The sequence below is a fragment of the Muntiacus reevesi genome, chromosome X, assembly GCF_963930625.1.
Source record: "Muntiacus reevesi chromosome X, mMunRee1.1, whole genome shotgun sequence".
Taxonomy (NCBI): domain Eukaryota; kingdom Metazoa; phylum Chordata; class Mammalia; order Artiodactyla; family Cervidae; genus Muntiacus; species Muntiacus reevesi.
In genome coordinates this window covers 75,972,489-75,998,099 of record NC_089271.1, presented here as the reverse complement: position 1 = coordinate 75,998,099, position 25,611 = coordinate 75,972,489, and the positions used below count along the sequence as shown (strand labels likewise).

The window sequence follows — 25,611 nt, the reverse complement described above, 5'->3', positions numbered from 1 at the left end:
TTAAGTTGGAAACTTTCTATTTTATTAAACAAATATGTTAGTTTTAAGTGTGAGTGCAAATTCTTTCATTTAATCATTCAACAGAGAGTGAGTACATTTCACATGCCAGCCAGTGTGCTAGATTCTGAGGAGATAGTGCTGACCATGATAGCATCTGTCCCCTCATAGCTTGCAGTCTGTAGGATAGAGATTGTCTGTTGTTGTTTAGTCGCTAAGTCGTGTTCAAGTCTTTTTCGACCCCATGGGCTATAGCCCACCCGGCTCCTCTGTCCATGGGATTCTCAGGCAAGAATACTGCAGTGGGTTGCCATGCACTCCTCCACGGGATCTTCCTGACCCAAGGATCGAACCTGTGTCTCCTGCTTGGCAAGCAGATTCTTTGCCACTAATTACTCCTTAAGAATAAGGATGTAGATCCCTCAGGGGGAATGAGGCAGGCTGGGACCTGGGACCCTTTGCTGCAGTGCTTGCACCTGGACACACCTCTCCTTGATCAGCAAAATACAGAGAGACTATTTGGGACTAAACTGTGTTCATACACAGTTGGGGCAAATTCTGGACCCCCAAAATACAAAGAAACCAAAAAACCCAACTGCCACTTTTGAAGAGCCTGGAGCAAACAAAGGGTGTTGGGAGCAAAAGCAGGGTACTGAGCATACCCCCTGCACACAATGAAGCATAAGGATGGACAAGCAAAACACCTAAGCCACTTCTCTGGCCACGTCTCCTGCATTGCAGGTAGATTCGTTACCGCCGAACCACCAGGGAAGCCTGTGGATACAGATACAGACAGCTAAATAGGAAGGGCAGTTCAGCATGGCAAGTGTGAACAAGAAGTTGTAAAATTGTAGCAGGTATAAAATCACAGGTATAAAATAAAAACCACAGGTATAAAATCTCTTAACACTGTCCTGTAATTACCAGTTTACTTGTCTATCTCCCAGTACACCATAAGCTTTGTGAATGGGTTGAAGAGTGACAGAGGCAGAAAAGTGAAGAAAGCAAAGAACTTCTGAAGAAGCTAAGCTGGGAAGAGTAAGAGAGAGGACAGTGATCTCTGCTGAGGGATGTGGAAGTGAAGAGGGCGTTTCTTTGAAGTGTTACAGTATATTTCAGCTGTTGAGAATGGGGCCAGCAGAGGACAGGTTGAAGATTCCCAGAAGAAAAGGAAGATAATTGATGCAGCAAGGTCCAGATAAAGGATAGGGGGGATGGGATTCAGAAAATTGGTGAGAAACATTGTCCTTAGATGGGATATATGACACTTTGAAACAAGAGGGTGAATGCATGAACACCTTGAGCTGCATGCAACAAATTCCGGTAATTAATTTTTCATTTTTGTTCTGTTACAAATATTTTCTAATTTTCCTTTTTATGGGTTCTTAGATACACCCATCATTTTAAAAAATGGACATTTAATTTCCAAATATGTGTTTTTTAAATTTTATGTATTTATTCATTTATTTTTCGCTGTGCTGGGTCTTTGTTGCTGCATGTGGACTTTCTCTAGTTGCCGTGAGTGAGGGCTACTCTCTAGTTGTGGTGCATGGGTTTCTCATTGCTGTGGCTTCTCTTGTTGTGGGCCATGGGCTCTAGGGTACAGGCTCAGTAGTTATGGTGCATGGGCTTAGTTATCCCGCAGCATGTGGAATCTTCCCAGACCAGGGATCAAACCTGTGTCCCCTGCATTGGGAGATGGATTCTTAACCAATGGACCACCAGGGAGGTCCTACATTGGGTTTTTTAAGTATCTTTGATATTAATTTCTCATTTATTCTCTGCTTTATTTCTGCTTTATTCTCTGCAATCACCGTGTGTGTTTTTTCAGTCTTCTAACTTCATTGAGGCTTTCAATGACTAAGTCAAAGATCTCTCTTGGTAAATGTCACATTGTGCTTAAAAATATGTGGCTTATTTCCAAATATCTTTTGATATTGATTTCTGGCCTATTTTCACAGTGATAAAAGAACAGAGTCTGTGTGATTTTAATACCTTTAGACTATAAAATTTTTGCACCTTGTTTTATGTCCCTGGATATGTTCCAGAGTCTCCTAGTTTATAGTCTGAGGGAACTTGAATAGAATTTGTAACTTGCTGTTGTGTGAAAATTGTATAAATCTTAATTATGGTGAATTAGTTCATGGTGTTTTTCCTTCTACTTTTCTGTATATTCATTTTCTTAATTTTTAAGAGTTTGATATTGAAACTCCAACCAAAAATCTTAATTTATCTACTTAAATAGTTGTAATATAAAGTAGAACTGTATGTAACTTTATATTTTCCGTATCTTCTATAAATGTGTTGTCATTCTTTCATAATTTAAAAAATAAAGAGAAAAAATCAAACTAACACAGAATAAAAAATTTTTTTAAAGGGAAAAAAAAAGAGTGAATCTGGGAACATTTGTAGACTTGGGAGTTCCCATGCGATGGGTTCTATTTACTTTTTAAAATTACAAGGTGAGGTCATTTCCTGAGAATAGGGGTGTGGGAATGGGTCAGAGCTCAAGGAAAGGAGTAAAATAGTCACTGTGGATAGTGACCTGTCTCATGGTCAAATGACTGGGCAGTGCTGAGGGGTCCAGCTGAGTCTGGAGGTCATGGGTTTACAGTAACATTAATCTGCTCCCATCCTTTCAGCTCTTTCATTCTGTTACCCCTTCCCAGCCTGCTCACTGACATGTTAAGAGAGACCTACAGTTCCTTATTCCCTCTGTTTCCTCCCAGATTACCAGCTCCCTTCTGCCCTCTTCCTTTTCCACGTCCTAGACCACATGGTAGATCTTACTAACTGTTCTTCCTTAAAAACCTTCAATTCCCATGTAATGTTCTTCTGTACCCACAGAGGAAAGTCCTATCCCTAGATGAAGCTCGGATCTGCACTTGGAGCACGAAGGACTGATTGGGAAACTATACATCCAGATAGACTGACACCACCACAGTGTTGGTGGCACCAACTTCATCTAGCAGAACCCTGAGTGCCTACCAACAGTTAGCTCCTCACTGGCCTCAGACAGCTCCCTCTCACCTCAGAACTAGTCTTAAGTTTTCACTATTTTTACCCACCCTTAGCCCTCTAACTTCTCCCCCATCACTTTACTAAGAAAAGTAAGGACACCTACAAAGCTCAGTGGCCCTTGATCTCCTGCCTCACCACCCACAACTTACATACACGAACATAGAGACTAATGAGGGGGCTCCCCCTCCTTATCCAAGGCCAATCCCTTTTACAAGGACCTTTGACACACACATGTGCCCACACCACCCAATATGCCTGCTCTCTCTCCTACATCTTCAGCCTCTCCCAACTACTGGCACCTTCCCCTCAACCTGTACACATGTATTAGCATTTTCTGTTCCAAAAATTAAAATAAAACAAAATGCTCTTTGAGTCTGTACCTATTTGCAGCTAGTATCCAATCTCCCCCCTGCCCTTATCAATATTTTTGAGATGGTATCTCTGCTTGCTGCCTCCAGCTCCTTACCTCTCATTACTCCTAGACAAACCTGGCTTCTACTATCAAATTCCTACTACAGCTTCTCTTCATAAGTTTATTAATAACTTCATATTAGTCAGGACCACAGGACATTTTTGGGTTTTGTTTCCTAAGTATTTCTGGTATGTTTGATAGTGTTGACAATTCCCTTTCTCTTGAAACTCTACTCCTTTGGCTACCATGAGACTTTGTTCTCCTGGTTCTCCTCATAACTCTCTGGCTATTTCCTCTTGACTTCCTCTGTGGGCTCTATCCTCTTCCTAAATATCAGGCCACCTCAGGGTTCTGAGTACAGTCCACCATACCTCTTACTCAGCATACTTGCCACTTGACTCCATGTACTTTTATGATTTCCAACTCTGCATAGCCTTCTTTGTCTATATCTCCTGGGACTGTTAGCCCAAAGGCCAAATTTCCTACTGTACATCTATCCCAAGGACCCCTCAAACTGAACATACTCAGGGCTGAACTCACCATCTTCCCTCTCAAAACTGCTCATCCAGTGCTTCCTACTTCCATGAAAGCACTGACGTCCTTCCAACATCTACTACCATCTCGGACATGTCGTGAACCTCCAGGTCCTTGTCAGTATACTTCTTTGAAGTTGCCCAAGTCTGCTTTCCTCTCAATCCTTCTTCTAACTGCTCTGGTTTCAGAGCTCATCACCTCTTCCATCTAACTGATTGCCCTGCCTCTCATCTTGTCTCCTTTAAATCTGCCCTCTTACACAGCCATCAGAGAGATCAGTCTAAAATGTATATCTGGTGTGCCATTTTTTGTTTCCTATATGTTTTCTTTTTTCTCTTTCTCAATTTTTTAATCATAAATAAATTGATGAGACTTAGAGGAAAGAGTGGTGTGATCACTCACCTAAAGCCAGACATCCTAGAATATGAAGTCAAGTGGGCCTTAGGAAGCATCACTACAAACAAAGCTAGTGGAGGTGATGGAATTCCAGTTGAGCTATTTCAAATCCTAAAAGATGATGCTGTGAAAGTGCTGCACTCAATATGCCAGCAAATTTGGAAAACTCAGCAGTGGCCACAGGACTGGAAAAGGTCTGTTTTCATTCCAATCCCTAAGAAAGGCAATGACAAAGAATGCTCAAACTGCCGCACAATTGCACTCATCTCACACACTAGTAAAGTAATGCTCAAAATTCTGCAAGCCAGGCTTCAGTAATATGTGAACTGTGAACTTCCAGATGTTCAGGCTGGTTTTAGAAAAGGCAGAGAAACCAGAGATCAAATTGCCAACATCTGCTGGATCATTGAAAAAGCAAGAGAGTTCCAGATAAACATCTATTTCTGCTTTATTGACTATGCCAAAGCCTTTGACTGTGGATCACAACAAACATTGGAAAAGACTTCAAGAGATGGGAATACCAGACGACCATACCTGCCTCCTGAGAAATCTGTATGCAGGTCAAGAAGCAACAGTTAGAACTGGACATGGAACAACAGACTGGTTCCAAATTGGGAAAGCAGTACTTCAAGGCTGTTTATTGTCACCCTGCTTATTTAGCTTATGTGTAGAGTACATCATGTTAAATGCCAGGCTGGATGAAGCACAAGTTGGAATCAAGATTGCCGGGAGAAATATCAATAACCTCAGATATGCAGGCCACCCTTATGGCAGAAAGCAAAGAAGAACTAAAGAGCCTCTTGATGAAAGTAAAAGAGGAGAGTGAAAAAACCGGCTTAAAGCTCAACATTCAGAATATGAATATCATGGCATCTGGTCCTATCACTTCATGACAAATAGATGGGGAAACAATGGAAATGGTGACAGACTTTATTTTTTGGGCTTCAAAATCACTGCAGATTGTGACTGCAGCCATTAAATTAAAAGACGCTTGCTCCTTGGAAAAAAAACTATGACCAACCTAAACAGCAAATTAAAAAGGAGAGACATCACTTTGCTGATAAAGTGATAAAGGTCCATATAGTAAAAGCTCTGGTTTTTCCAGTAGTCAAGTATGAATGTGAGAGTTGGACTATAAAGAAAGCTGAGTGCCTAAGAACTGATGCTTTTCAGTTGTGGTGTTGGAGAAGATTTGAGAGTCCCTTGGACAGGAAGGAGGTCAAACTAGTCAATCCTGAAGGAAATCGGTCCTGAATATTCATTGAAAGGACTGATGCTGAAGGTGAAACGCCAATACTTTGGCCACTTGATGTGAGGAACTGACTCACTGGAAAAACACTGAGCATCCCAAAGAATGCTCAAATTACTGCACAGTTGCACTCATCTCACACACTAGTAAAGTAACGCTCAAATGTCTCCAAGCCAGACGTCAGCAATCCATGAACCGTGAACTTCCAGATATTCAGGCTGGTTTTAGAAAAGGCAGAGTAACCAGAGATCAAATTGCCATCATCTGCTGGATCGTTGAAAAAGCAAGAGAGTTCCAGAAAAACGTCTATTTCTGCTTTATTGACTATGCCAAAGCCTTTGACTGTGTGGATCACAATAAACTGTGAAAAAAGCTGAAAGGAATGGGAATACCAGACCATCTGACCTGCCTCTTGAGAAACCTGTATGCAGGTCAGGAAGCAATAGTTAGAACTGGACATGGAACAACAACTGGAAACAAGATTGCCGGGAGAAATATCAGTAACCTCAGGTATGCAGATGACACCATCCTTATGGCAGAAAGTGAAGAGGAACTAAAAAGCCTCTTGATGAAAGTGAAAGAGGAGAGTGAAAAGTTGGCTTAAAGCTCAACATTCAGAAAACTAAGATCATGGCATCTGGTCCCATCACTTCATGGGAAATAGATGGGGAAACAGTGAAAACAGTGTCAGACTTTATTTTTGGGGGCTCCAACATCACTGCAGATGGTGATTGCAGCCATGAAATTAAAAGATGTTTACACCTTGGAAGGAAAGTTATGACCAACCTAGATAGCATATTAAAAAGCAGAGACATTACTTTGCCAACAAAGGTCCATCTAGTCAAGGCTATGGTTTTTGCAGTGGTCATGTATGGATGTGAGAGTTGGACTGTCAAGAAAGCTGAGCGCTGAAGAATTGATGCTTTTGAACTGTGGTGCTGGAGAAGACTCTTGAGAGTCCCTTGGACTGCAAGGAGATCCAACCAGTCCATCCTAAAGGAGATCAGTCCTAAATGTTCACTGGAAGGACTGATGCTGAAACTGAAACTCCAATACTTTGGCCACCTGATGCGAAGAGTTGACTCATTGGAAAAGACCCTGATGCAGGGAGGGATTGGGGGCAGGAGGAGAAGGGGATGACAGAGGATGCGATGGCTGGATGGCATCACCGAGTGGATGGACATGAATTTGAGTAAACTCCGGGAGTTGGTGATGGACAGGGAGGCCTGGCATGCTGTGATTCATGGGATTGCAAAGAGTCGGACACGACTGAGCAACTGAACTGACTGAACTGAACTGAGAGGAAAGAGTAGGTGTTTGTTTAGGTAAATTCTATCAAAGGGTTTTCAAGAATTGAAGGAGTTACCTTTTGATGGCTTTTATAATCTCTATATGATTTAAGATATTTACCTTTTCAAGAGTTGAGACAGAAGGCACTGTAGTAGGGGGCCACTGATTATACGTGATAGTTGTCCTAAACAAAAGAAGTACTTAGATGTTGGTCCAATCCTTAAGATACCTTTTCAGTTATATACATGTTTTTTTTCTTAATTGTTTGATAATAATTGTGCAATGTTAGGGGCTTCCCATGTGGCACAGTGGTAAAGAATCCTCCTGCAATGCAGGAGACAGAGGAGATGTGAGTTGGATTCCTGGGTTGGGAAAATCCTGAAGGAGGAAATGGCCATGCATTCCAGTATTCTTGCCTTGGAAATCCCAGGGACAGAGGAATCTGGTGGATTACAGTCCACAGATTCTTAGAGTTGGGCATTACTGAGCACGCATTCACACAATCCATGTTTTAGTGGCTCCTCTCTCTTTAATGCTCAGTACAACATTTTTTATCATAGCAGCAAAAGGAGTTGAGGAATATGGAGAACACTGTTTTGAGGCATTGTAAATCTCCAAATGTATATATAGGTAGTGATAGTAAGAAGGTCATGATTATAAAAAAAAATTATTTTCAGAACATAAAAGCATTTCCTCTGTTGGCTATCAATATGATGTTGCCAGTTAAAATCTAAACATAATGCTCACAGGTAAAAAGTACAAGTAGGGCTTTACTTTTTGGCAATATTTCCTATACAAAACAATGTATTTTCCTCAGATTGAAGATTAAACTGAAAATTGGTATTGATGCTTTTGGTTCTGTAGAGAAATATTTACCTGACGGTTATTTAAAGTTTTTAAATATAAAGCCATATAGCCTATTAGTGGTTCCTAGCACAGCATGCTGCATATTAATGGAGTCCTTAAATTAATTTGAACCCATTCATTTTGAAATATTTTGGTATTTGTTTAGCTATACTTTAGTATATGTTGACATATGCTTTGCTTATTTCAGTATCTTTGCCATTTTTTTTTTAGGTTACATTTCAAATATTTAGTACTCTATAACTTCTATTTTTAGCCATCGTGAATAATCAAAATTAATTAATGTGCTGTGATTGAAACAATGAAGTGCATACAATTCAGAAATAATGAATTGTGCCTTTATTGTGCCTTTGGTAGGGGGCACAATAAATTGTTTAAGCCTTTGGAACAAAATGAAGTAATTAATCACATCTTTTGAAAATATATAGTAAGTGAAATATTTAATTAATATTAAATATATTTGAAATGTTTATTGTCCATGAGTTTTAGGACTGCAATATGTATCATGTATAAATATGTCAATAACTTGACACATGTGCATGCTTTATGTTTCAAATATTGTTCTAAAATCAGTCCCACTAGCTAAAGTTTTTTCAAACATCAATGAGTGTTTGAAAAAAGACACTCAGTTTGCTCTAATGATAAAAGAATGAAAATGAGATCTAACAGCTATGTTTGATATTTTGTTTCTGCTTTTTAGATTTCCATTTTGACAGTGCCAGCAGAGGAACCAGGAACTTTTGCTGTTCGAGTCATTGAGTTATGTTCGTCAACAATGACATGCATGAAAGGCTCATGTAAGCACAATAGAGTCTAGTAGTTTGTCTTTTGTGTTTGTTTAGGAAGTAAAGGGCGGAGAAGGCAATGGCACCCCACTCCAGTACTCTTGCCTGGAAAATCCCATGGACGGAGGAGCCTGGTAGGCTGCGGTCCATGAGGTTGCTAAGAGTCGAACACAGCTGAGTGACTTCACTTTCACTTTTCACTTTCATACCCTAGAGAAGGAAATGGCAACCCACTCCAGTATTCTTGCCTGGAGAATCCCAGGGACGGGGGAGCTTGGTGGGCTGCCGTCTATGGGGTCATACAGAGTCCAGAGTTGGACACAGCTGAAGTGACTTAGCAGCAGCAGCAGCAGGAAATAAAGGGGGACGCAATTCTTACAGTTGTCAGGATTGTATTAATAGAGTTTTGCTACATATATATTTTTTAAATTCATAATATTTGTTCATATCATGTAAGTCATACAATAAGTCATTTCATACCTTCCCCTTGCCTGTGAACATTTCTAAAACTAAATCTTCACATGCACCATTGTTAAGCTATCTATCTGTTCTTCTACCTGTGTGTATCAAAATTTCTGTCTCAGCACTGTCAGATATCATGCCACCTACAACATATTTCTTAAAGATGTTTCAGTAAGTAAAATAAGCAAGTGTACATTGGCCATCACTATGCCTAGACCTAAACTGTATTCATAGGGATTATTAAGAACAGCTGACATTCCCGATTTGAAGTATTCATAATCTTACTGCACATCCAGTGAAACAAGACAATATTAACTGAGTGCACTGTGTTCTGGTAGGCATATCAGGGTAGCTAAAGATGAATACAATATAGGGCCTGAACTCGGGGGACTCACAGTCTAGTGGGACAGATATGACAAATACAGAAGTAGCTGTAAGAGGCAGATTATTAAAATATCACAAGAGAGATACTAACAAATTAGACTCTAGATAGTCTTCGAAGGAAAACATAACAGTATCATCAGTTATTATTATTTTAAATTCTGTAAACTTATATTGAGTTTTACTGCAACTGTTAACATGAATTATGAAAAGCCAAAGACTAATCTGATTTGGCCTAGTCAAGGAATATTTGACTATGCTTACAAGTGTAGGACTGTTGCTTCCTAAAAAATGGTAAAAACATTGTCAAAGAGAAGTGGGAGCTTGATGCCAACAGGGAGAGGCAAGCAAACTTACCCATTATTGCTATAATCCTAAACTTCCATTTGAAAAAGTAGCTCAAGTTTTTCTCCTTTTATAGTGATATAGGTAAATGTTTACCATATTATTTTCCCCCTATTACTTTCGCCAGTTTTTTTGTGTGTATCAGTTTATCTATGTTAGCATCTAAAATATAAAACTGCACTCATTTTGAATTTTCTAAATTGCATTTATTTTATGTTTGTGAATATTCTTAAAAATTTACTTTTATAGATTATTTTTCTATGTGAAATATTTTATATTCCCAGTCTTAATAATATATATTCACTGTTGACACTTTGGAAGATGTAAAAAAGAAAAGTAAAATTAGTATAATCCTTCTCCTTAGAAATGATAAACACTTGATTATGTTTGTCTTTTTTAGATGTGTATGCATATATATTTTCATTAAAATGCAATACTATTTATATACTCTTTATAACCTGCCTTTTAAAAAGATTTTAATACAGCAAAAATCTTTTTGTAACTCTATGATATAATTTTCAATGATTGTGGATATACCATTTTTATTTAATCCCATGATGTTGAGACTGTTTTGAAAAATTTTGCTTAATAGTCCTGTAAAAACCAGCCATTTTTATAAGTAAATATTTATGAGCATCAGTTTTTTCTTGTAAGATTTTTTTGAGTGGAATTATTGGGTCAAAGTAGTTCTTTTTAATTTTAGAATAATTATGGATTCATAGAATTTTCCAAAGATAATACACAGAGGTCGCATGTATCCTTCATCTAATTTTTTCCATTAGTTAAATTTTACCAAATTATAGTGCAATATCAAAACCAGGAATTTGACATTGGTACAATGTGTGTATGCTTTTGCCATATAGATAATGTTTTTCGGTTTTCTCTCAAGTCTACATTCAAGATTTTTCTCCTTAGTCTTCGAGTTATGGAATTTTGATTATGATGTCTCTTGGCATTTATTTCTTTGGATTTATTCTATTTGAAATTTATGCAGTTTCTTGAATCTGCAGGTTAATATCTTTTTTGTCAAATTTGTGAAAGTTTTGTCTTTTATTTCTTTGAGTATTTTTCAGTGAACATTCTTTCTCCATCTGGGACTTCTATGCCATGTCTATTAGATCTTTTCTTTTTTTTTTATTAATTTATTTTATTGGAGGCTAATTACTTTACAGTATTGTAGTGATTTTTGCCATACATTGACATGAATCAGCCATGGGTGTACATTTGTTCCCCATCCTGAAGACCCTCCCACATCCCTCCCCATCCCATCTCTCAGGGTCCAATGCACCGGCCCTGAATGCCCTGTTTCATGCATCGAACCTGAACTGGTAATCTATTTCACATATGATAATATACATGTTTCAATGCTATTCTTTCAAATCATCCCACCCTCACCTTCTCCCACAGAGTCCAAAAGTCTGTTATTTACATCTGTGTCTCTTTTGCTGTCTCGTATATAGGGTCATTGTACCATCTTTCTAAATTACATATATATGCGTTAGTATCCTGTATTGGTGTTTTTCTTTCTGACTTACTTTACTCTGTATAATGGGCTCCAGTTTCATTCATCTCATTAGAACTGATTCAAATGCATTCTTTTTAATAACTGAGTAATATTCCTTTGTGTATATGTACCACAGCTTTCTTATCCATTTGTATGCCAATGGACATCTAGGTTGCTTCCGTGTCCTGCTATTGTAAACAGTGCTGTGATGAACATTGGGGTACATTTGTCTCTTTCAATTCTGGTTTCCTCAGTGTGTATGCCTAGCAGTGGGATTGCTGGGTCGTATGGCAGTTCTATTTCCAGTTTTTTAAGGAATCTCCATACTGTTCTCCATAGTGGCTATACCAGTTTGCATTCCCACCAACAGTATAAGAGGGTTTCCTTTTCTCCGCACCCTCTCCAGCATTTATTGTTTGTAGATAGCAGTCATTCTGACCGGTGTGAGATGATACCTCATTGTGGTTTTGATTTGCATTTCTCTGATAATGAGTGATGTTGAACATCTTTTCATGTGTTTGTTAGCCATCTGTATCTCTTCTTTGGAGAAATATCTGTTTAGTTCTTTGGCCCATTTTTTGATTGGGTCTTTTATTTTTCTGGAATTGAGCTGCAGGAGCTACTTCTATATTTTTGAGATTAATTCTTTGTCAGTTTCTTCATTTGCTATTATTTTGTCCCATTTTGAAGGCTGTCTTTTAACCTTTCTTATAGTTTCCTTCGTTGTGCAAAAGCTTTTAAGCTTAATTAGGTCCCATTTGTTTATTTTTGCTTTTATTTCCATTATTCTGGGAGGTGGGTCATAGAGGATCTCCCTGTCATTTATGTCAGAGTGTTTTGCCTATGTTTTCCTCTAAGAGTTTTATAATTTCTGGTCTTAACATTTAGATCTTTAATCCATTTTCAGTTTATTTTTGCTTGTCAGTAAAGCTTTTGATTTCTCGAGTTTGGATTTTAGCCTCCTGCCTCTTGCTTTCAGTCTTACTCTTACAGTAGCCTCAGGACTTCTCCATCCATACAGCACAGATGATACAACATCTAGGTTAATAGTGAAAAAATTCTCCACAGTGAGGGACACCCAAAGAGATTCACAGAGTTACATGGACAAGAGAAGAGGGAGGAGGGAGATAGAGGTGACCAGGAGGAAAAGAGGGAGTGTCAAAAGGGGAGAGAGCAGTCAAGCCAGTAATCAAATCCATAAGAGAAAATGGATACTGAAGATTAGATTCTTAAAGGTTCAGTTCAGTTCAGTAGCTCAGCGTGTCCAACTCTTTGCGACCCCATGAACCGCAGCACACCAGGCCTCCCTGTCCATCACTAACTCCCAGTGTCCACCCAAACCCATGTCCATTGAGTCGGTGATGCCATCCAACCATCTCATCCTCTGTCGTCCCCTTCTCCTACTGCCCTCAACCTTTCCCAGCATCAGGGTCTTTCCCAGTGAGTCAGCTCTTTGCATCAGGTGGCCAAAGTATTGGAGTTTCAACTTCAACATCAGTCCCTCCAATGAACACCCAGGACTGATCTCCTTTAGGATGGACTAGTTGGATCTCCTTCCAGTCCAAGGGACTGTCAAGAGTCTTCTCCAACACCACCATTCAAAAGCATCAATTCTTCGGTGCTCAGCTTTCTTTATAATCTAACTCTCACATCCATACATGACCACTGCATAAACCATAGCCTTGACTAGACAGACCATTGTTGGCAAAGTAATGTCTCTGCTTTTTAATATGCTAAGTTGGTTATAACTTTCCTTTAAAGGAGTAAGCGTCTTTTAATTTCTTGACTGCAGTCACCATCCACAGTGATTTTGGAGCCCAGAAAAATAAAGTCAGCCACTGTTTCCACTGTTTACGCATCTATTTGCCATGAAGTGATGGGACCGGATGCCATGATCTTAGTTTTCTGAATGTTGCGCTTTAAGCCAACTTTCTCAGTCTTCTCTTTAAAGGTATAAAATTGATAACAGATACCAAAAAGCAAAGATAAAAAATCTAGAGTAGAGGTTAGACTCTGAAAAATACAATATTAAAAATACAAAGCAAAATCAATCAGAAAAAATGTAAAAATAGTATGAAATTTGCTTTAAAAATAAGGTATTTTTTTGCAATGTAATAATAGGTTATAAAAATGAAAATTAAAGGAGTAACAAAGAACTTAAAATTTAAGAAAAATTTTTAAAAATTAAAAAACAATAATAATTAAAATATATCTAGGAATTTCTCTGGAGTTGTTGAGGGCAATGTGGGGTCAGTTCAGTTTCAGATAGTTCTTTGTTACAGCTTATACTTATACCTCATATACTTATACAGCTTATACCTCAAGGTCTGTAGGTCCCTTCCAGTGCTTAGTCGATGCTAACTACAGGGTTTTTATCTGTTGCACCTGTCACTTCCAGAGCAGTTCCCTCTTCTTTGTTTATTTTGGCTTTCTCCGTTTGCAAGTCTCTCCAGTGTCTAATTTCTGCCCTGACACAAGGGGGAGAGAAGATGGTCATTTATTTAGGCTCAGTTGTTCTGTTGTGTTGTGGGGAGGGAGGAAGCCTGCAAACATATATCACTGGCATGTTTGGGGAGTGCTCGCAATGTATGGGCCACACTGGGTTTGCCCCAACTCACGGTGTGTGTGCTTTCCTGGTCTACACTGCTCAGCCTCCAGGTTACTGTGCAGAGGAACTCTCCAAAGTGGGCCCTGGGTTGCATGTACTTCCCAGGTCTAAGCTGCTCAGGTTTAGGTTCTTGGGTACTCCACAAAGGCACAGACTCAGTTAGGAATGCATTTTGTACCCTTCCTAGGTCTGGGCAGCTCAGGTGACCAGGTGCTTGGCCAACTCACTGTCCCAGGTGGGCTGTGCATCTTAATCACCTCCTGGGTCCCAGCCCCTCCATTTCCTGGGTGCAGAGCAAGGGTGCTGTCTCAGGTGTGCCATGTGTCTCCTCTGGGGAGCTGATCTATAGCTGTGACCCTCCTGGCAGATATCAACAGTCCAGGAGCCCAGGAAGACTTCAGAGCAACTGGGAGCAACTGGGAGCCTGCTCACAGTTTGGTGGAGGATGCTGTCTCTGGGGCCAAGATTGCCCCTTGCCTTCAGGCTCTAGCTGTAGCCTGCCTGCCTCTCTGCCTCTGTCGGGTGGGCGGGGCCAGCCTGCAGCTGGCTAGCTCTCCTTTGGTATTTGCTCAATCCTTTGTTCTGTGTACAGGCCAGGCTGTGCCTTAGGTTAGAGCTTATCATAGGAAAGTATTCTCTGTCTCTCTCTTTTTGTTTTTTTCTCTCTGACTATCCCACAGTTTGGGTCGCTATCTCACGTTAGTTCCCTCAGATTGTCCTCAGGGCATTCAGGCTGGGTCCTTACCCTAAGCATGCAACTGGTGCCTCCCTCCCTGTTCAGCCCCTGCTCGCTGGTGGCAGGTATGAGCATCTGGGCTACATCTCTGCTAGAAGTTGCCATTAGGTGCATATTCTGTGTTTTTTTTTTTTTCCTCCCAGTTATGTTGCCCTCTGAGATTCCAAAACTCCCCACAGACCCGCCGCTGAAATGCTTTCCTGGTGTTTGGAAACTTCTCCTCCTTCATGTCTCCCTCCCCGGGATGGGTGTCCATCTCTAACTCTTGTCTCTCTTTTTGTCTTTTATATTATGTCTTACCTCCTTTCCAAGAGAATGGGCTGCCTTTCTGGCTGCCTGGTGTCGTCTGCCAGCATTCAGAAGTTGTTTTGTGGAAGTTGCTCAGCATTCAGATGATCTTTTGATGAATTTGTGGGGGAGAAAGTGATCTCCCCATCCTATTCATCTGCTATCTTAGGACTGCTCTTATCTATTAGATCTTTTCTTTATACTTCCATATGTCTTTGAGGCTCTGTTCATTTTTTTTATTCAAAAATATTTTGATACCTATTGAGAGCAATGTACCCTGCTAGACACAGTGGATTATAGGAAGGAATATAGCCAAAGTGGTAGCAATACTAAGATAGTACAAGCAAGAAGAATGCAAAGTACATGTATTTCTGTTCATGTTCATATAGTCTGTTTTCTCTGTTTGGTTCATATTGTGCCATTTCTACAGTTCTACTTTTAAGTTCAATGATTCTTTCCTCTCTTTACATTCCATTCTGCTGTTGAACCTATCCACTATGTTTTAAAATTTTGATTATTATATTTTTTAGTTTAAAATTTTCTGTTTGATTCTTCTTTAAATCTACTTGGTGCTTGTGGAATGCATCAGGATTTTCAGAACTCTAATCAAGAAAGAGATACCAAGAGACTACTAATCCAAGATAGATAAAAACAAGAATTATCATTACCAAGATGAACTAATGAGTGATGGTTGTGACTTTTACTTTTATTTTTTAGAATACTATTGATGTTTTAATGTTGTTTTTTTCTGGATTGAAGGAATCCTTTTTTTCATAAGCTATCTATAAATTATAATGATTATATATATTGTGCTTTTGTAAACAGATATGAACAATTTATCTTTTCTCAAGAGAAAAAACTTTTTGACTTGTTTCCTAATGCTTTCTCTTTCTTTGCGGAGACTGTCATTTTATTTGTTTCCCACATGTTTGTAATCAATCACTGATGCATTTTTATGATGGTTACATTAAATCTTCAGACAAATACAGCAGCTGTGTTGTGCTGATTGTCTTTTCTTATTGACGTTGAGGTTGTCCTGGTTCTTGGTATAATGAATAACTTTTTATTGCTACCCAGGTATTTTTGTTATATAATGGGACTTAGATCTTATTCTTAGGCTTTCTCTGACACTGTTCTGGTAGTGAAAGTGAGTTTTCCCTTGTTACTGCTAGCTGGTAGTGGAAGTCCTGGTTCCCTGCTTGGCCCCTGCTGGCATGCAGAAATTGGAATACTTCCTTATTACTACTCAGTGATTGTAATCTCCAGTAGGCCTCACTGTTTCCACCCTGGGTAGGAGGAGCAGCAGTGCCTCGATACTGCTCCACATGGCCTCAAAGACACCATGGGGACAGGATGTGGCTTCATTACTCAGGCATTGGTGGCCTCTTCTGACACCACCCCAATGGAGCTGAGGAACTGTCTTCTTTACTGCTGGATAGGGGGTGAAAATCCAGGATCCCATCATGGTCTCTGCTGATATGGTAAAGGATGGGGGGACTCTTTCTCCTGGTAAATACTGGCTCCCTACTTGACCTTTAACACCACCCTACCAGGGATGTTGGGACACCTCATTATAACCTGGTGAAGAATGGAAGTCTACATACACTCCCCATTCAGGCATTAATGAGTGTAGAGGTGGGGCCTTGTTTTTATTCTGCGGTGTTCAGCTGGGATAGAACAATTGCTATCTAAAAGTTTTCTGTCTTGCTAAGTTTCCCCTTTCCTGATCTTTTGACTAGAGAGAAGCAGGCTTTTGTTGGGGCTTTGTTTGTCTGAGTCCACTGATGTTTCTGGGTTGCCAGGTTCTCTGGTAACTACTCTGGGATATATGAGGCAAAAAGAAAACTCAGGGAACTCTGCCATTTTGTTCCTTTGGTGTCAAGGTCCCTTGCTGGTCTGCTTTATTTCTTTACTTCAGAATTTTCTCATGTTCATTTTATATATTATATTGAAGATTTTTAACTCTACTTAGCAAGACCAATAGAGAAACGTACCTTTACTCCATCTTTCTATAAATGAATATCCCAAAGTTTCTGAAAGTTTCTGGAGTTTTTAGGGCATTTGCCCCTCTTCCAAAGGTATATCAAATTACATATCCAATGGTAGTTTATAAGCAAGCATGTCTGTTTCTCCAAACATACAAGAGTATTGCATATTATCTTACCAAATCTCCATTGCCAGTTTGAAAGTAGAAAATGATATTTTGTTTAAATGTGTATTTAATAAATCATGAGGTTGACCGTCCTTTCATAGTGTCTACTGGGTATTTATCCTTTTACTGTGAATTACTTATTCATTTAATTTGTCTATTGTATGGGTTATTCTTTTCTTATCACCTTATAAAAACAGTATAAACATGAAGGGTAAAAAAAGAAGAAGAATAAAAATAAATATTCATGAAAAGATGCTCAGCATTGCTAATTATTAAAAAAAATGCAAAGCAAGACTACAATGGGATATCACTTCACACTGGTCAGAATGGCTATCATCAAAAATCTACAAGCAGTAAGTGCTGGAGAGGGTATGGAGAAAAGGGGACCCTCTTATACTGTTGATGGGAATGTAAACTAGTACAGCTACTATGAAGAGCAGTATGGAAGTTCCTTAAAAAACTAAAAATAGAGCAACCATATAATCTAAGAATCCCACTCCTGGTCATACCTGGAGAAAACCACAGATCGAAAGGATAGATGTACCCCAGTGTTCATTGCACTGTTTACAAAAGCTAGAACATGGAAGCAACCTAAATGTCCATTGCTGGAGGAAGGGACAAAGAAGGTGTGGTACATATATACAATGGCATATTACTCAACCATAAAAAACGAATGAAATAATGCCATTTGAAGTGACATGGATGGACCTAGAGATTGTCATACTGAGTAAAGAAAGTCAGATAGAGGAAGACAACTATCATATGGTATCACTTAAATGTGGAATGTAAAGAAATGGTACAGGTGAACCTATTTACAAAAGAGAAGTTAAGTCATGAAAGGTTGTTGCTGAACCACAAAAGATGCCGGGTTTCTTGGCCTCTGGAGGAGAAGAATTCAATCTGGGGCCAGAGACAAGGCTTGATCACTCAGAGCTTTTGTGTAATTCAGTTTTATTAAAGTATAAAAGAGACAGAAAGCTTCTGACATAGACATCAGAAGGGGGCAGAAAGAATACCCCCTTGCTAGGGTTAGCAATGGAGTTATATACCTTTTAATTAGTTATTACAATGAATCAAAAGAATGTCTTCAAGTTTGTGAAAATTTTACCAGATCCACTCCCATAATATACATTCTGCGATATCAGGGTTAGTCAAAAGGTTTTCAGAAAGAAGAAACTGTCCTCAAGCAGGATAAATTGTTGGTGTATAATCCCTAGTACAGAGTTTAAACTGAGTTGTGTAATTGACTAAAACTAAAGTTGGCTTGGGGCTTCCCTTGTGACTCAGCTGGTAAAATATCCGCCTGCAATGCAGGAGACCTGGGTTCGATCCCTAGGTTGGGAAGATCCCCTAGAAAATGGAAAGGCTACCCACTCCAGTATTCTGGCCTCGAGAATTCCATGGACTGTATAGTCCATGGGGTTGCTTGGCTTAAAGCTCAACATTCAGAAAACTAAGATCATGGTATCTGGTCCCATCACTTCATGGGAAATAGATGGGGAAACAGTGTCAGACTTTATTTTTGGGGGCTCCAAAGTCACTGCAGATGGTGATTTCAGCCATGAAGTTAAAAGAGGCTTACTTCTTGGAAGGAAAGTTATGACCAACCTAGATAGCGTATTAAAAAGCAGAGACATTACTTTGCCAACAAAGATCTGTCTAGTCAAGGCTATGGTTTTTCCAGTGGTCATGTATGGATGTGAGAGTTGGACTGTGAAGAAAGCTGAGCCCCAAAGAATTGATTTTTTTGAATGGTGGTGTTGGAGAAGACTCTTGAGAGTCCCTTGGACTGCAAAGAGATCCAACCAGTCCATCCCAAAGGAGATCAGTCCTGGGTGTTCATTGGAAGGACTGATGCTGAAGCTGAAACTCAAGTACTTTGGCCACCTGATGTGAAGAACTGACTCATTGGAAAAGACCCTAATGCTGGGAGGGATTGGGGACAGGAGGAGAAGGGGACGACAGGATGAGATGGCTGGATGGCATCACCGACTCGATGGACATGAGTTTGAGTAAACTCCAGGAGTTGTGACGGACAGGGAGGACTGGCGTGCTGCGATACATGGGGTCGCAAAGAGTCAGACACGACTGAGCGACTGAACTGAACTGAAGGAATGTAGGTCATACCTGAATGGTCTGGTGGTTTTCCCTACTTTCTTCCATTTAAGTCTGATTTTGGCAATAAGGAGTTCATGATCTGAGCTACAGTCAGTTCCTGGTCTTGTTTTTGCTGACTGTATAGAGCTTCTACATCTTTGACTGCAAAGAATATAATCAGTCTGATTTTGGTGTTGACCATCTGTTGATGTCCATGTGTAGAGTCTTCTCTTATGTTGTTGGAAGAGAGTGTTTGCTATGACCAGTGCGTTCTCTTGGCAAAACTCTATTAGCCTTTGCCTGCTTCATTTCGTACTCCAAGGCCAAATTTGCCTGTTACTCCAGGTGTTTCTTGACTTCCTATTTTTGCATTCCAGTCCCCTATAATGAAAAGGACATCTTTTTTGGGTGTTAGTCCTGAAAGGTCTTGTAGGTTTTCATAGAACCGTTCAACTTCAGCTTCTTCAGCATAACTGGTTGGGGCATAGGCTTGGATTACTGTGATATTGAATGGTTTGCCTTGGAAACGAACAGAGATCATTCTGTCGTTTTTGACATTGCATCCAAGTACTGCATTTTGGACTCTCTTGTTGACCATGATGGCTACTCCATTTCTTCTAAGGGATTCCTGCCCACCTTAGTAGATATAATGATCATCTGAGTTAAATTCACCCATTCCAGTCAATTTTAGTTTGCTGATTCCTAGAATGTCAGCGTTCACTCTTGCCATCTCCTGTTTGACCACTTCCAATTTGCCTTGATTCATGGACCTAACATTCCAGGTTCCTATGCAACATTGCTCTTTACAGCATCGAACCTTGCTTCTATCACCAGTCACATCCACAACTGAAAGAGACGGGAATACCAGACCACCTGCCCTGCCTCTTGAGAAGCCTGTATGCAGGTCAGGAAGCAACAGTTAGAACTGGACATGGAACAACAGACTGGTTCCAAATAGGAAAAGCAGTACGTCAAGGCTATATATTATCACCCTGCTTATCTAACTTATATGTAGAGTACATCATGAGAAATGCTGGACTGGAGGAAGCAGAAGCTGCAATCAAGATTGCTGGGAGAAATATCAGTAACTTCAGATATGCAGATGACACCACCCTTATGGCAGAAAGTGAAAAGGAACTAAAAAGCCTCTTGATGGAAGTGAAAGACGAGAGTGAAAAGTTGGCTTAAAGCTCAACATTCAGAAAACTAAGATCATGGTATCTGGTCCCATCACTTCATGGGAAATAGATGGGGAAACAGTGTCAGACTTTATTTTTGGGGGCTCCAAAATCACTGCAGATGGTGATTGCAGCCATGAAATTAAAAGATGCTTACTCCTTGGAAGGAAAGTTATGACCAACCTAGATAGCATATTAAAAAGCAGAGACATTACTTTGCCAACAAAGGTCCATCTAGTCAAGGCTATGTTTTTTCCAGTGGTCGTGTATGGATGTGAGTTGGATTGTGAAGAAAGCTGGGCACCAAAGAATTGATGCTTTTGAACTGTGGTGTTGGAGACGACTCTTGAGAGTCCCTTGGACTGCAAGGAGATCCAACCAGTCCATCCTAAAGGAGATCAGTCCTGGGTGTTCACTGGAAGGACTGATGCTGTAGCCGAAATTCCAATACTTTGGCCACCTGATTGGAAGAGGTGACTCATTGGAAAAGACCCTGGTGCTGGGAGGGATTGGGGGCAGGAGGAGAAGGGGACAACAGAGGATGAGATGGCTGGATGGCACCACCGACTCGATGGACATGAGTTTGGGTAAACTCCGGGAGTTGTTGATGGAGAGGGAGGCCTGGCGTGCTGCGATTCATGGGGTCACAAAGAGTCAGACACGACTGAGCAACTGAACTGAACTGAACTGAAGGAATGTAGACAAAAAAAGTTTGTCCTTTCCTCCTCCTTGAGAATTCCAGACCCCTATCTCCACTTGGAGAGCCCTCACCCCTTTCTCCTCCTTGGTGACCCTGGAGTTCTTCCCAATCTTCCTAGGAATTGAGTCTCTGTCACAGATGTAGAAAACAAACGTGTCGGGGCAGTGGTGGAAGTTAAGGTTGCTCAGTCATGTCCAACCCTTTGTGACACTATGGACTATACAGTCCATGGAATTCTCCAGGCCAGAATACTGGAGTTGGTAACCTTTCCTTTCTCTAGGGAATCTTCACAACCCAGGGTTTGGACCCAGGTCTCCCTCATTGCTGGTGGATTCTTTACCAGCTGAGCCACAAGGGAAGCCCCATGGGGCAGGGGGGGAAGGGAGAGAATAAATTGAGAGATTGAGAGTAACATATACATATTGCTATATATTGAATAAATAACTAATAAGGACCTACTCTGTAGCACATATCAATACTCTGTTAATGCCCTATATGGGTGTAGAATTTATAAAAGAGTAGATATAGATGTATGTATAACTCACTTGGCTCTACTGCAGAAACTAACACAATGTTGTAAATCAACTGTACACCAATAAGAAAATTAAGTTAAACAATAAAAAGTAAGCCTGATAATTTCACCATAGGAAATTAAATAAATAAACATTAAGGGTATCAACCCTTTGTCTTATGTATTGCAAATATGTTTCTTGGTTCACTAAGCATTTTTTAAAACATAGGTTAAGTAGAGGGCATTACCCTAGGTCTTGGGAATAAGGCAGAAAATGATAAATAATTCATGATCTCCAAAAGCTGTAATTTTATGGGAGAAGAGCAAAGTAACAACAAATAAGCTAAATATGAAAACAAAAATACAGTAAGCAAAGCACAGTAGGGTAAACTAAGGATGCAAGCAATGAATATTAAAGGGAGGAGAAGCCATTGTGGTCTAATATGATCTACGAGTTCTTCAAGAAAATTATGGAACATGATCCTTGCCTTAAAAATGGTATATAAGAAACTTTGTGGGGGGGGGGGGGAAACTTTGTGGTTTCATGTTAAGTATAATGATAATATAAAGCTTGCTTATATAAGTTTTATGTTATCAGTAAATTTTTTGAACTAATTTTGTATTGTGAGGAATGAGCATATTTGTATGTGTTTATATATACACATGCACACACATATGTGTGTATTTATAAGTACATCAGTGTATTTATAGGTAACAAATTCCAGAGAGTATATGCCAAATAATGGTTATCCACTACATGATGTTTAGTGGATAAGAGTGGTTATCCCTAAATGATGGGAAGACAGGTAAACTAACTTTTAGGGTTTTTTGGTTTATTTACCTTGATTTTCTGATTTTTCTACAGTATGAATTAAAAACAGATTTAACTGTTTATGCCACAAGGATAAAGGATCATATAATAGTATGACCAAAATTTAACATACTATACCAGGTGTTTATTATAATTTTGACTGTGTACAGTTGAATCCACAGTTTGAAGTGTTTATTTCCAGTCTGCTACAATACAAATGGAACACCCTCAATGCTCCAGATTTTGCACGTATGTGAAAAAGCTGCCTGTAAGGTTTGGTGATTTATAGTTTAGTTTTTTAACAGTGAAATACTTTAAAGATACATTGTTGATGAGCGAATTAGCTTGTTTGTAAGACATACTTATAAAAAAATTATGGCTTCTAGAGAAAAAAATAGAAATTGTTTAGTTAAAATTTAAGTCTTTTTTAATTGAAATATAGTTGATTTGCAATGTTTCATAAGTTCAGCAAAGAGATTCAGTGATTCTTTTTCAGATTCTTTTCTAGTATGGGTTATTACAAGATATTGAATATAGTTCCCTGTATGATACAATCAGTCATTGTTAAGTCTTTTTTACTTTAAATTTTGGGTTTTATTAAAGTCTAACTCTAGTATAATCAATTCTTCATTAGCCATTGCAATCTATATGTGAAGATTTATTTTCCTTTTAATGATGTTGTTGATTTCAAAAGTGTTTGTCTCCATTTAAGTAAGCATGAGAAGACAAAGGAATTTAAATTTGTCAGATACTGTGCTCTTAGCTAAGGAAGATTTTATGTTATTTGTGAACACATACTAAGTACTTGTTGACTAATTCTGGTACTGAATTCATTGTTACCTCTGTTGAGTATCTATTGATCAAACTCTCATTGTTTTTTTTTAAACCACTAAAATACTGTAAAGTAATTAGCCTCCAGTTAAAATAATTAAATTAAAAAAAATCAAACTCTCATTCTTGAATTAGCACTTTCACTTTCTTCCCGCTAAGAACAGGATAGACATTTTAGACCTTTTATAGTATAATTCACGGTTGACCAGTACTATGGTTTTCTGTTGTTTAGTTACTTTGTACTTTATATTATTAGGTTGGTACAAAAGTAATTGCAGTTTTGCATTGTTGAACTTTGCCGTTTGAGTTTGGAATACATTCTTAAATAAGTGTGGTTATGTTATACATCATTTTAGTGTGCATTTCTTGCTTTTTGTTTTTTTGCTAATGACTTACTACTTGCTGTGTATTTTATATTTATTTTAGAATAGGGAAATGATGTTAGAGAAAAAGTAAATTCAAATGATTTTCATATTCAAGTTCAAAATGGATTGTAAAGCAGCAGAGACAACTCACATCAACAACGCATTTGACCCAGAAACTACTAACGAACATATAGTGTAGTGGTGGTTCAGTAAGTTTTGCAAACAAAACAAGAGCCTTGAAGATGAGGAGCACAGTGGCTGGCCATTGGGGGTTGACAACAACCAACCGAGAGCAATCATCAAAGCTGATCCTCTTACAACTATACAAGAAATTGCCAAAGAACTCAGTGTCAACCATTCTACAATGGTTTGATATTTGAAGCAAATTGGAAAGGTGAAAAAGCTTGATACGTGGGTGCCTCATGAGCTGACTGATAATCAAAAAAATTGTCATTTTGAAGTGTTCTTTTATTCTATGCAACAATGAACCATTTTTGATTGGATTGTGTCATGCAACAAAAACTGGATTTTATACAGCCAGTGATGACCGGCTTAGTGGTTGGACTGAAAAGAAGCTCCAAAGTTCTTCCCAAAACCAAATTTGCACCAAAATAAAGTCATGGTCACTGTTTGGTGGTCTGCTATCTGTCTGGTCCACTACAGCTTTCTGAATCCCAGCAAAACCATTACATCTGAGAAGTATGTTTAGCAAATCAGTGAGATGCACCAAAAACTGCAGTGCCTGCAGCTGGCATTGGTCAACAGAAAGGGCCCAATTCTGCTCCATGACAGTGCCCGACTGCAAGTTGCACAACCAATGCTTTACCAGTTGAAAGAATTGGACTACAAAGTTTTGCCTCATCTGCCATATGCACATGACCTCTCATCAACCAACTAACACTTCTTAAAGCATCTTGACAACTTTTTGCAGGGAAAATGCTTCCACAACCAGCAGGAGGCAGAAAATGTTTTCCAAGAGTTCGTCAAATCCTGAAGCATGAATTTTTATACTACAGAAAATAAAGAAACAAATGTAAAGATTGTAATGATTCCTGATTTCATTAATAAAGATGTATTTGAATCTAGATCAGTTCAGTTCAGTCGCTCAGTTGTGTCTGACTCTTTGCGACCCCACAGACTGTAGCACATCAGGCCTCCTTGTCCATCACCAACTCCTGGAGTTTACTCAAACTTACTTGAGTCTAGTTATAATGATTTAAAATTCACAGTCCAAAACCACAATTACATTTGCACCAACCTAATAAATAGTATTCAATTGCTATGTCACATTCAGTGAAGTAGAAATAAAATTGATTTTGTTATCTTTGTTAAAGACAATCTTAATGTTTTAGGCATTGTGAAATAAGATAGAATATATAATTTTCTCAGTGTTTTCAATTTGTATTTTAGTTTTTATAAATCACATGCTTTAGACTTTTTAATTCTTCATCTAATGCTGTGTCAGTACTGTAGCAGCACCATAGTCCTAAGTATGTGGCAAATACTTTAAATTCACTTTCACCTTTTAGTCTCCTTAATTTAACATTTTTCATGGCTTATATTTGGCTTGATTTAGAATTTGTAAAACTGTAAGTGTGCAATTGAAATTAATCTTCATATGGTATGGGGATGGCGTTTATGAAAGGTAGTTGCAAGGCAACTAAATAGTTCAGTTAACAAGAAAGATGCATTCTAATGATACAGTATTATGTTGCAGTTAAGAACAATCTAGGTTTAAATCCCAAGTCTTTCTAGTTTGATTGACTTTAGGCAAGTTACTTAATCTCTCTTTACCAGAGCTTCCTTATCTATAAAATAGGGATGATGGAAGTACCTACCTCTGGATTGTTATCAGAATCAAATTCATGTGAATAGTGTATGGCACTTATAAGTGTTCAATATATTACTACTTTTCACTTAAATACTGATCACCAGAGTTAGAGAGAACTCTAGGAATCATAGAGATGTGTTCCAAAAGTTGGACACATGTCTTGGTGAGCTGAGCCAGTGATTATCTTGTATTTATTTCAGAATAATTTCCTACTCGAGGCTTCCCAGGTGGCACTATTGTTTAAAAAAAACAAAAACAAAAAA

General features: G+C 38.9%; 1 protein-coding gene across 1 annotated transcript in view; it reads left to right on the top strand.

Moving 5' to 3' along the window:
• The window catches only part of CHM (CHM Rab escort protein), a 231,345-nt gene that overhangs the window by 172,348 nt on the left and 33,386 nt on the right, over positions 1-25,611 (top strand). Inside the window, exon 12 of the mRNA XM_065915823.1 lies at positions 8,464-8,560. Coding sequence (XP_065771895.1) covers positions 8,464-8,560 — 97 coding nt within the window. The remainder of the gene's footprint in view (positions 1-8,463; positions 8,561-25,611) is intronic.